General features: G+C 43.6%; 1 protein-coding gene across 1 annotated transcript; it reads right to left on the bottom strand.

Moving 5' to 3' along the window:
- Nucleotides 1–3,790: 3,790 nt before the first annotated feature.
- LOC110489557 (suppressor of cytokine signaling 6) lies at nucleotides 3,791–11,684 on the bottom strand. The gene is made up of 3 exons (XM_021562283.2): nucleotides 11,273–11,684; nucleotides 9,642–9,702; nucleotides 3,791–9,355 (listed from the first exon to the last, which is right to left on the bottom strand). The coding sequence occupies exon 3, from the start codon at nucleotides 9,225–9,227 to the stop codon at nucleotides 7,596–7,598; it is 1,632 nt and encodes a 543-aa protein (XP_021417958.2). The 5' UTR covers nucleotides 9,228–9,355; nucleotides 9,642–9,702; nucleotides 11,273–11,684; the 3' UTR covers nucleotides 3,791–7,595.
- Between the last annotated feature and the right edge of the window lie 1,479 nt (nucleotides 11,685–13,163).

Here is a 13,163-nt window from a genome sequence, read left to right as displayed (position 1 = left end):
GAGAAAGTTCAGGCAACGCCCTGAGAAAGTTCTCTCCCATTTCATACCGACTGAACACAACCGAGAAGTCTTCCAGTGCATCGCGACAGAAGTCACCCAGTGCATCGCGACAGAAGTCATCCAGTGCATCGCGACAGAAGTCATCCAGTGCATCGCGACAGAAGTCATCCAGTGCATCGCGACAGAAGTCATCCAGTGCATCGCGACAGAAGTCTTCCAGTGCATCGCGACAGAAGTCATCCAGTGCATCGCGACAGAAGTCACCCAGTGCATCGCGACAGAAGTCATCCAGTGCATCGCGACAGAAGTCATCCAGTGCATCGCGACAGAAGTCATCCAGTGCATCGCGACAGAAGTCACCCAGTGCATCGCGACAGAAGTCTTCGATTATGTATGTGTGGAAAGCACAGACTTCTCAACCAAACAGCTCGATTTGTACTTCAAACACACGATGATTGACAAGTAAAAGATGGTAATTTGAGTGTTTGAGAAAGTACTGTCAGAAAAGGAGCTTCTGTGTTTTAATTTATTATAGAAGGAGAAGTCTTTGTTTGACCCTTCACTCGATACTATACGAGAATTAGGCTCTTCATGCAAGCAGCTCCGTTTTTTAGATTTGTTTTCCACTGATATATTGACCAATCACATCAGATCTTTTCACATCAGATATTTTTTCAGAGCTGATCCAATTGGTAAAAAGATCAATTAGTGGGGGGGGTAAAAAGATGAGAATTGGGCTGCCTATGTGAATAAAGATGGTGGCTGGGCCCCTAGCGGTTAAGAGCTTTGGGCCAGGAACCAAAAAAAAGGTTGCTGGTTTGAATCCCTGAGCAGACGAGCTGTCGATGTATTCTTGAGAAAGGCACTAAACCCTAATTGCTCCTGTATGTCACTCTGGATAAAAGCATCTGCTAAATGAAAGATCAACGGCTGAACACAGCGGGTGGCCACCGTGTGTTAGTGATCACCTGCACAACATGTAGAATTGTTGGGAAATGAACTGAAACTGGACAGCCAATGTTCTGTGGTCAGAGGCGATAAAGTAGAACAACCCGCTGATTTTAAAGTACACTGGACCGTTGGTTGCTCTGGTGTTCTCTCTAAAACACTGGAAGCAAATAGAAGAAAAATAAATAAATATTACCACAGACTCTGAATATAGTTTTTATTTATAATTTATACAAAAACTTCAACTGTATTCAAAATGTGCAATAAAATCACAATCGTTTATTTTTCAAAAGAAAAAGACAATGTAAACTGAAGTTGTTTTTCTTCTTCTTCAAAAAAAAGGACTTACTAATAGCTACTAATGATTTTTCAACTGACTAAAACTGTTTACAAATTGCAAAAATCTACTTTGTTCTCCCAAGGTGATAAAAGTCATTGTGTGTACATACTTCAAAATGGCGACGTTCTCTTTCCCCATAGTTTAATACAAGAAAGGCAATATCATATTCATGAAGTAACACAAATGTGTAGAACACACAAAAACAAAAAACATTTTTTTTTCCAATTGTACCAAAGATGTCCATGATAGGAGCGAGGATAAACAAGATGGGGATAAAAACAGGTATTTACCAAATCATTGTAAACAATCACCTTCATTTGCAGAGATGCGCAACAAACAATATAAAATGGGTGAAGCTTGTTCGCCAACTGCTAAACAACTTATGAATTAAAAAAATGCTTCAGCAGTTTGAATAAGCATCAACCTCTAAAACTCACACATAAGAAGGTAAGGACTCAGTGATAATGAACAAAACAAGTCACGAGGCTAGTGAAGTATGATAGCAGAGAAACACCCATAATAAAGTCTGAGTGTTTAGCCAATTGGGGACCTGTTTGCCTGGCTCTGCCACACAATAAATCAAGGTTCGTATGGACAGTGGTAAGTCAAAATCAAGGACTTTTAAGTACTTTTTCAAGCACTAATAGTTATTTTCAAGGGTCATCAATCTGTAATAGTTCCTTTTATGCAATTGCTTCTAGTCACCACCAGATGGCAGTATAACACCACAACCTGATAGAAAAAAACAACTTACTATTTCATCACTACCTTACAAATTCTACTCAACAATACATTATTTCTCTACTTATCAATTACATACATGAACAGTAAGTCAGTACTGATGGTGTAATTTGAGTAGTGATGAGCAGAGTTTTGGGCAATGCCTAAAGGTGAACACATTTCACATTACTACACAATTCCAGCTTTAGGACTATTGTGTTTTTAAATTGGGCATTTGGGAATCTATTACTTAATAGCTACGCAAAAGCACCTTGTTTACTGAATGGCAGCTCTAGGAGTCGCGGGTCGGGAGAAGGTTGGGTGGGCTGTGTGAGGGGAAGCGGCACCTGATTGGCCACCGGAACGGCAGGAGCACGGCGGCTGCTTAATAAAGCTGAATTTCGCTGGCGATGCGCGAACGAGGCGGTTGGTAAAAACAAAAAGCTCTGGAAGTTGTTGCAGAGAAAAAAGGTCACGATGTAGAACTGGCGCCGGTGCAGGATACAGCGTTGTCTTCCGCCCTTCATGTGGCTCTTCAGGGCCGTTTCACACATGCTCGCCACGTCAAAGTCTGACGCATTTTTTTGCACCTTACACGGTATGGGTTGACTGGGTCCAGCGATGTAGTGGTACATTCTTTTTTAAAGGTAGGTAAACTACACTGATCAAAAATATAAAACCAGACATGTGACGCGTTGGTCCCGTATTTCATGAGCTGAAATATAAGAACCCAGAAATGTTCCATACGCACAAAAGGCAGGATTTCATCTACATTTGCCCAGCGTTTTAGCTATCGATGTGACGTTTGGTGACACACAATCAGTTCTGCACCAGCCTGGCTGAGTGGCTGGTGTGGTCACCTGGCAACTAGAGCGCCAAACATGAGGAAACAACACTGTAGTCTGCCTGGTAATTAATATGCAAGACAAACACATTTAAAAATATATATTTTTCTTAAACATATTTGATCAAGTGCTTCTCGTGTACCAACTGGAGAAATTGTCTGATTTTCAAGGTATTCCCGTACTTGAATTTCAGAGTGCCAAATTCAATTACTTGAAGCACCTCAAGCACTTTGTCCGGACCCTGAATAAAATGTTTAAAAAAATACAACTAAGCGTACATTCGTCAAACAATTAAACATTTTCATTTCACATTTGTTTTCTTCAATTCAATGTTCCACATTCTAGTCATCGTTGTTCCTTGATAACCTAGCAACAGTCTTAGATATGAAACTGCTGTCTTACCCTTTGTATGCCATAGACATAATAACAAAATTCTGTCCATTTCATTAACAGGTACCCCACCTGTGTGTGCTCAGGAGAAATCATACGTTGGACTGTGTGTTGTGACTCTTTTTAATGCCGTCATTCCAGGGACAATATTAGTAAGGGGAAACAATGGTAATTTACCGGTGAGGAACCGTGCCCAAAAACCTGGCTTCATCTTCAAGCAAGTGGAGTTTACCTTGCTAAAACACACATACAGCCATTCCCTTGGTATAACCTCTCACACACACAGCCATTCCCTTGGTATAACCTCTCACACACACACAGCCATTCCCTTGGTATAACCTCTCACACACACACAGCCATTCCCTTGGTATAACCTCTCACACACACACAGCCATTCCCTTGGTATAACCTCTCTCACACACAGCCATTCCCTTGGTATAACCTCTCACACACATACAGCCATTCCCTTGGTATAACCTCTCACACACATACAGCCATTCCCTTGGTATAACCTCTCACACACAGCCATTCCCTTGGTATAACCTCTCACACACAGCCATTCCCTTGGTATAACCTCTCACACACACAGCCATTCCCTTGGTATAACCTCTCACACACACAGCCATTCCCTTGGTATAACCTCTCACACACACACAGCCATTCCCTTGGTATAACCTCTCTCACACACAGCCATTCCCTTGGTATAACCTCTCTCACACACAGCCATTCCCTTGGTATAACCTCTCTCACACACAGCCATTCCCTTGGTATAACCTCTCACACACATACAGCCATTCCCTTGGTATAACCTCTCACACACAGCCATTCCCTTGGTATAACCTCTCTCACACACAGCCATTCCCTTGGTATAACCTCTCTCACACACAGCCATTCCCTTGGTATAACCTCTCTCACACACAGCCATTCCCTTGGTATAACCTCTCACACACATACAGCCATTCCCTTGGTATAACCTCTCACACACACAGCCATTCCCTTGGTATAACCTCTCACACACCTTGGTATAACCTCTCTCACACACAGCCATTCCCTTGGTATAACCTCTCTCTCACACACAGCCATGTCCATTGGTATAACCTCTCACACACCTTGGTATAACCTCTCACACACACAGCCATGTCCCTTGGTATAACCTCTCTCACACACAGCCATTCCCTTGGTATAACCTCTCACACACATACAGCCATTCCCTTGGTATAACCTCTCACACACAGCCATTCCCTTGGTATAACCTCTCTCACACACAGCCATTCCCTTGGTATAACCTCTCTCACACAAAGCCATTCCCTTGGTATAACCTCTCTCACACACAGCCATTCCCTTGGTATAACCTCTCTCACACACAGCCATTCCCTTGGTATAACCTCTCTCACACACAGCCATGTCCCTTGGTATAACCTCTCTCACACAGCCATTCCCTTGGTATAACCTCTCACACACATACAGCCATTCCCTTGGTATAACCTCTCACACACATACAGCCATTCCCTTGGTATAACCTCTCTCACACACAGCCATGTCCCTTGGTATAACCTCTCACACACCTTGGTATAACCTCTCACACACACAGCCATTCCCTTGGTATAACCTCTCACACACAGCCATGTCCCTTGGTATAACCTGCAGGTAACAAACACCCTACTAGTCCACAAAATGACAGCGTTTAATGTCACAAGTCATAGGAAATAAAAAACGAATATTTGAAAGTCCTTGCGCACAGAACACCCAGCTGGTGATGGTGACATAACTGAGTAGAACGATCCTTCTACACCAGACTGACAACATTACCTACATCCTTCATTGACATAACTGAGTAGAACGATCCTTCTACACCAGACTGACAACATTACCTACATCCTTCATTGACATAACTGAGTAGAACGATCCTTCTACACCAGACTGACAACATTACCTACATCCTTCATTGACATAACTGAGTAGAACGATCCTTCTACACCAGACTGACAACATTACCTACATCCTTCATTGACATAACTGAGTAGAACGATCCTTCTACACCAGACTGACAACATTACCTACATCCTTCATTGACATAACTGAGTAGAACGATCCTTCTACACCAGACTGACAACATTACCTACATCCTTCATTGACATAACTGAGTAGAACGATCCTTCTACACCAGACTGACAACATTACCTACATCCTTCATTGACATAACTGAGTAGAACGATCCTTCTACACCAGACTGACAACATTACCTACATCCTTCATTGACATAACTGAGTAGAACGATCCTTCTACACCAGACTGACAACATTACCTACATCCTTCATTGACATAACTGAGTAGAACGATCCTTCTACACCAGACTGACAACGTTACCTACATCCTTCATTGACATAACTGAGTAGAACGATCCTTCTACACCAGACTGACAACATTACCTACATCCTTCATTCCTACACATTTCAAAACAATAAAATGCCAACAAATCTTTATGCAACACTTTTGAAACACGACCGACAACGTCTGATCTCAGCTACCCGCTGCGATCCGGGTGTCACGGTAACCACCTTCGATACCAACAGATCTTCACTACCCCGGCCTAGACTATACATATCTACCAGCCTAACAAAGTAGTCGGAGATCCTTTTAACGTGTGTAAAACTATGATTCCTTGTCAAAGTATCTGTTTAGAAAGCACTTGCATAGCACACAGTGTATTCTTCTGTCCCTTTTGTTCTGATACAAAACAGCCCAGCCAGACTGTGAATATGTAGGTTAACATTGACAGTAAGCATGACAGTGGGTCCATTTTAAAAATGTCAAACTGGAAAAACTGCCATGAAGTCGAGAGTGTGACAGCGTGACATCACTCATGCAAGTCATTGGGCAAACTTCCCACAAAAGCCTCAATCTCCACGGAGCAGGACATTACTGCACTGGGAGGGAATTCTGTCACGTACATCTCCCCTCCCACTCTCCTTGCAACCTCCCAAATATGAGGAAGGGGCTCCAATCATCTATTCTGGCTTCCCCCCCCCCCCCCCAAATGCCTTGACCTAAGCAGCCCCATTTTTGAGATTCCCTTTCACAAGGTTTCCTTAAAATGTGTTTAGTGATAAATGTTACTCTAGAAATGAAAATGATACTTTCCCCTTTTTACAGTCGATACTCCCGTTCTGTGTACTGAGTAGGCCCAGGTCTCTACAGTGTCTGGCCGTTCAAACACCCTTCATGCACACAGAGCTAAGCATACTGTACATGGCACTTAAATTGGTCCTAGGGCAGCTTTTTCTGACACTCCTAATACAAGCAGTTAAATGTTTATCTTCAGGCTAATTACTTACTGATATTTTCCTTTAAAAAGCGATGATATTGATGCATGCTTATTAAGTTGAAGTGCATGGCGACATAGAAACGATCATGTATCTTTCCTAATAGTACCATTATAGTGGGAGAGAGAAGGTTGTCTACATGCACCCACATACAGCTTACACTTCTTATTAGCAGTTGTCATTAACCAACTTGATGGATGACAAATAAGGTTGAATTAACCCTGTTTTAAGAACTCAGAAATTAAGAGGATAAAATTGTTTATGCAACAAACAAAAAATATATAGTAATTGTTGGTCAAAAGATATGCCCCACTGTGTTTAGAGTTGTTGGGAGATCTTTCAAAAATAAATAGCCAAATGAAGAATACATTTTTTTTAAAATCTGACTGGATATGCATTTCATTATAGTTTCATTAAAAGCTGGCTTGGGTTTGACATCGTAAAAGGCTGCAGTGAATTAAATGAAATTTATATTTTAAATCTGTACATTTCAGTCAGAAGGCAAAACACATTGATGTTATTCAGAAGGCTGAGCTTGCCATTCTAGCGTTGACAGTTTACTACAGCAAGTGGGGAGAGAAATATTGATCTTTCGATCTCACTGCTGATAAATGTTGTTAGCTGTAACTTAGTCACGCTGCACACTTCCTGACAGATTCTATGATACGTCACTCTGGAGGCGTGGCCACAATGACTTAACCCTAACTGGGAAACGGAGATGCTATGACACGTCTCTCTGGAGGCTTGGCGACAATCCTTTAACTGAGAAACGGAGGACTGGACACTAACAAAAATAACCAACGGGCAATCTGAAATGACACCCTATGTAGCGCACTACTTTAAGCTAGTGCTCTGGGCAAAAGTAGTGCACTACATACAGACATCCCTGGACACAAACAAAGAGCCAATGGAACCCAATCGATCGTCTCCAAACTACGGATGTCTGTAAACCTTTGTTGAATCTCTTCAACTGAACCCAAAAGTACAAGTTGCTACCGTTGTCTGTCCCATCTGTCAGTGTCAACCCTGTCAGTAGTGCTTCTCCTGCAGGTAGTCTTTCATCTTGTTGGGCAAAGGCAGGTTCTGAATTAGGTCAATCCTGGTGTACTGTCTAATCACAAACCGACACAGGTACTGCAGAGAGCGCACGTGCATAAACCGAGACACGGGATTGGTCAGCCTGACGGGGTAGGTGGCGGACCCTGGTAAGCGAGATCTAGAATAACAGAAGGCTCCGTTCTCAGAGTCTTTGACGGAGAATTCTATCAGGTCCACCATGGACGTGTGTCCCTCCACGTCGGGCTGCTCGTAGAAGCTGAAGCGTCCGTTGGAGTGTTCGATGCGGGTGTGGAGGGTCTTGGTCTGGGAGCGGAAACTAAGGCTGAGGAGGTACCTGTCGTCCGAACTGTCTCTGACCAGAAACGAGCCGTCAGGCAGGTTGACCAGCTTCTCCTCAGCCTCCCAGCGTGTGATAGGTCCCCAGTACCAACCCTGCCTGGCTAGCTTCTTCAGCTCCTCAGTCAGGCTGGTTACTACCATTGGTCCACTGCTCCGGACTGAGTCATACAGCCGACTCACCCCTGGGGCAGAGTCGAGGTCAAAGTTCAGGTGTTGCCTCACCCGGGCCGCCACGTGGCCATCTGCCCCGCCGAACCTGGAGTAAGTCCTGGAGATGTTGTTGCTGGGTAACGCGGGCAGGAGAGGGGAGCGCTGGGGAGGAGCGGGGTGTTGTTGAGCGTTGACCCTGTCCCTGAAGCTATGGAGCATCACACCGTTAGAGCCGATGAAGAGGCCGTTCACCGACTGTGACTCCACGGAGAGGTCCGCTGGAAGGTTCCGGTTCAGACTCACCAGATCCTGGTCCTCCTGACTCTGGTGGTCGACGCGGAGGGAGCTACTGTCCGCCTCCGTCACCACCTCCATAGGCAGTGACCTGTCCAGGCAGAAGGAGTGGGGGACAGAGTGGGACCCCTCTGGGTACATCCCCTCCTCTAAAGGCATGGTGTACTGAATGTAGTCCTGTGGCGTGAGGCCCAGGACTACAGGCACGTGTTTGTCACTGTTCAGGTCTCCGTGTTGCGGCTCCTGGAAGATGTTCTCCATCTGAAAGTCATGGTGGCGGAACTCCTTCCGCACGCCGTTCAGGTCTGGGCTGGGGGAATGGACCATGGCTTTAACCTTCACCTCCATTTTGATGCAGGCCTCATCTGAAGCGACAGGCCGCAGGGGCCAGGGAGACGGGCTGTAATGGTGGCTACGGAGCGACGCTGATCGTAACGGACGCTGGGCCTTGACCTCGTTGAAGCTGATTGGGACCGAGGAGGAGGAGAAGGTGTCATCATCGTCAGCCGACCCCATGGCTAATGAGCCACCTTTGACCTTGGCCTTCTGCTTGACCGACAGCCTCCTCTTCAGCGAACCCATCAGGCTCTCGCTCTTAGACCGGCCCTTGTTGTGTCCCGCCTTCTCCTCTCCCACATCACCAATTCCCAGGTTGCAGCCCGCAAGATCTTTAGTGTAGCAGCCCCCGAAGAGCGATTCCTCCTTGGAGAAGTCGGCCGCTAGCGAGGGCTGCTGGAGCATGACAAAGTCCCCCCCCCCTTCCTCCTTGACCTTGATGTTGAGGGACTTGCGGATGGTGTTAAGGCTGATTTTCTTCATTCTGAACGGCCCTCCTTGGCAGGGGCGGCTACTCTCCTCCTGGAGTCCTGAAGACTATCCTGCTATCCACAGAGTCCTCCCATCAGGCTGGAGACAGCTGGTCATACACACTGCAGAGCGCTCATCCCCTTAAGAGAAAACACAAATAAAAATCACTACAGTTCCACTTAATTTTTTTTTCTTCATAATACAGTAATTTATGTGTTTCCTCGTACCAAATAATGTGTTTCTATAATTATTGGGTGGGTCTACAGTTCCTCTACCGACATTATATTGGTAATCAATACCCTCGTTCAACGCAGATAATCCTGGTACAACACAGGCACGCCTCTACAGACGTTTGACACACCCTGATGTTTACTGATAAGCTTACCCTTGTATTATCTGTGCACAGTGTACAAAGTGATTACTCACCATTGCATGACTAGAATTGGTGACTCAGTTGGACTAACGTTCCATCAGCTTCCCCTTTGCTCTAGAAATAAATAAAAAATGTGATCATGTTGAATCTGATAGCAATATCGTGGGGATTTAAAAAAAAATAGACCTACATTTGTTTGTAGGTACAACTATGAATGTCACCAACCACAGTGACATTGCTGAATCATTTTCTGCTATCGTTCACCTGGGGTCGTTACACGTCTCTTTTACGGTGTTCATCATGCTATTATTGGCTAAATATTATTTACACACTGTTTCAAAATGAAATGGTGTTGCCAGCTAAACTATGACAGAATGAATGCCCATAAGTAGGTATCGGTAGATAGGTAGCTTAGGCCCGTGTCATTGCTTAATAAAAAAAGAGTCAGCTAGTTTATTGATTACGTTTCTAACCTCAAAGGGTCATGTTTTGACAACACATACAGTAGTTGCCATCCAAACAACCACACCTGAAATCATAGATAGCTAACTACACTGAACAAAAATATAAACGCAACATGTTAAGTGCTGGTCCCGTGTCTCATGAGCTGAAATAAAAGATCCCAGAAATGTTCCACATGCACAAAAAGTTTATTTCCCTCAAATGTTGTGCACATCTTTGTTTACATTTCTGTTAGTGAGCATTTGTCCTTTGCCGAGATAATCCATCCACCTGACAGGTATGGCATATCAAGACTCAAGATTAAAGATTAAAAAGCATGATCATTACATGGTGACCCTTGTGCTGGGGTCAAGCCAAGGCATCTCTAAATTATGCAGTTTTGTCACACAACGCCACAGATGTCACAAGTTGAGGGAGCGTGCAATTGGCATGCTGACTGCAGGAATGTCCAACAGAGCTGTTGCCAGAGAATTTAATGTTAATTTCTTTACCATCAACTGCCTCCAACTTAATTTGAGAGAATTTGGCAGCATGTCCAACCGGCCTCACATCCACGTGTATTATCGTGTGGGTGAGCAGTTTGCTGATGTCAAAGTTGTGAACAGAGTGCCCCATGGTGGTGGTGGGGTTATGGTATGGGCAGGCATACATTTTTAAAGTGTCTGACCAACAGAGGCATATTTGTATTCCCAGTCATGTGAAATCCATAGACTAGGGGCTAATGCATTTATTTTAATTGACAGATTTCCTCATATGCAAAATATTTTAAATTGTTTCATTTTTGTTCAGTTTACTTGCATTGCTATTAAATAATTACCCGTGGTGTTAAACGGCATGGTCTTGTCTGTGCCAGCTGCCAAATTAACAACGTTAGCCATCTGGGCCTACTACGGTCTTTAGTTCTGCTAGCCATCTAGCTAACTAGCCATGTTTACATTGTTAAATCGTTCAGAGAGAACTGTAACATGATGAATCATAGCTAGGTATGCTAAAAACCGACGTCAGTTTCAAATTCACAGCTGAATACCAATGTAGTAAACGGCTAGTTAACAAAATGTTAATATCGTGGCGACACGTAATACTGCATTTAGCGGTCTGGTCAACCAAGTTAGCTCACCTAGCCAAATAACCTTACTATAGCTAGCTAACTTGGCTGCCTAGCTACATTCATTAGCTATGTGTTTATGAAACAATCTGTAATAATGTATATTTGGGTACTTACTTCGTTAGATGAACATCTGCATACGTGGTAATGTACACTTGAATTGGGTTTTTTCCCGAAATCTGAAAATGGAGCTAACGTTAGCTATTTTAGGCCGGAACCGAGCTGAGCTAACTTGCTAGCTACTTAGTTTAGCCAGTCGGCTAGCTTAGCAGTCAAACACATTTCGCGGAAGCAACTGTATCTCGCTAGCTATAAAAATAAAACAAAAGTGTGTTGCAAACGTTCCCCGTTTTAGCTTTGGCTATTTATGTTGTATTGTAGTACTTCAACAACAATCTATTTATTTAAATACTTTCTGTCGCCCTCTTCTTCTCTCCTTCTGGTGCCTGTTGAATTGTGGGAGAGAGCAAGCTGATAAATACAGCGAATCACATCCAGCCTCCAGGCTCCAGGCTGCTGATGTATGAAACCATTTCTAAAATTCCTTCAAGACATAGCTGGAGAATGGGTCACAGAATGGTGTGTGTGTAATACAAATAATGTTATTCTATTGGCCTACACTTGCCCCAGACCAATGAATACAGAACACAAACACACTGGGGAAAAGAAAGCAATGAACATGTCAAATAGGATTTTTTTATTTTATTAATGTTGACTGTTTGGTTCTATTACCTGCTGCACTCACCATACCATTCTGTTTGGCTCTCAGAATTCACACCATACACCCATTCAAATGCCAAGCCCTGATGGATGGTACCTTTATTTTAACTAGGCAAGTCAGTTAAGATCAAATTCTTATTTTCAATGACAGCCTAGGAACAGTGGGTTAACTGCCTGTTCAGGGGCCGAACAACAGATTTGTTCCTTGTCAGCTCAAGGATTGCAACCTTTTGGTTACTAGTCCAATGCTCTAACCCCAAGACTACCCTACTTACAACTAGTAATAATATGAGTCCATTTTCTGTCACCCGCAAAACAGACTATTTCTTTTCCCCAAAGCAGTGTTACTTAGAAAATTATGCAATTAAGCGAATCCTAATTTGTATTCCGAAACATATCATATTGGGCTGTCCAATTTTTCCAAACTGTTTTTCTGAGTTACCTTATATCAGAGCTACCAGCTCAAACTTGATCTAATTAGTGGACTAATTAGTGTCAGTTTTGTTTTAGAGTGTCTCTAATTGTGTTTACTGCTGCTGGCCGAATTTGGGCCATACACTGTTGGTCATTATTATATTTTGTCTGCGCTGTTAAACTGTCAAGCTCATACAAGGCATACCATGGCAGACTTGCTTAGAGGTGCAGACAGGCCCTATGCAAACACAGTAATTACTGAACCCTATTAGGGCTGATCAAGATCCCTAAACTTGATATGGGCAGAGAGGGAGGTGGTGGTGGTGGTGGTGATGTGTTTGTGTGTTATGTGTGCGTGTGTGCGTGTGTGGCTGTGTGTGTGTGTGTGCGTGTTTGCGTGCGTGCGTGTTTGTGTGTGTGTGTGTGTGTGTGTGTGTGTGTGTGTGTGTGTTTGCTTGCGTGTGTGTGTTGGGTAGGACAGGGAGAGTTTATGCGGTTTCATAGTGCACAAGCACCACGGACACCGCCAGCAGCAAACCGGAGTGCCATGGTTTGACACGTCTAATTAGACCTGACAAACAAAGTGTTTCTCTAGTGATGGGCTATTTACTCCCTGGCAGAATGAGTAAACATGTTGCTATTAGCAAAAAAAGTGGTGTTACATTTATTTGAGCGAAATCAAGCAGTTTTTGTAAATGTATATTATAACTGGGTTAAAATGTATTATTTTGTATCAAATGAATTCTGAAGATTTCAATAGACTATCATCATTTGATGAGAGATTAAATATTAAACAGGATTATTGGCTGAATAGCACTGCCCCGTACAAGGTAAATGGGATTTAGGGAGGATTTATGTCTATGACAAGATCATA

The sequence above is a fragment of the Oncorhynchus mykiss genome, chromosome 15 (genome assembly GCF_013265735.2).
Source record: "Oncorhynchus mykiss isolate Arlee chromosome 15, USDA_OmykA_1.1, whole genome shotgun sequence".
Lineage (NCBI taxonomy): Eukaryota > Metazoa > Chordata > Actinopteri > Salmoniformes > Salmonidae > Oncorhynchus > Oncorhynchus mykiss.
Note: the sequence above shows the minus strand (reverse complement) of the source record. Positions and strands in the feature narration are given on the sequence as shown.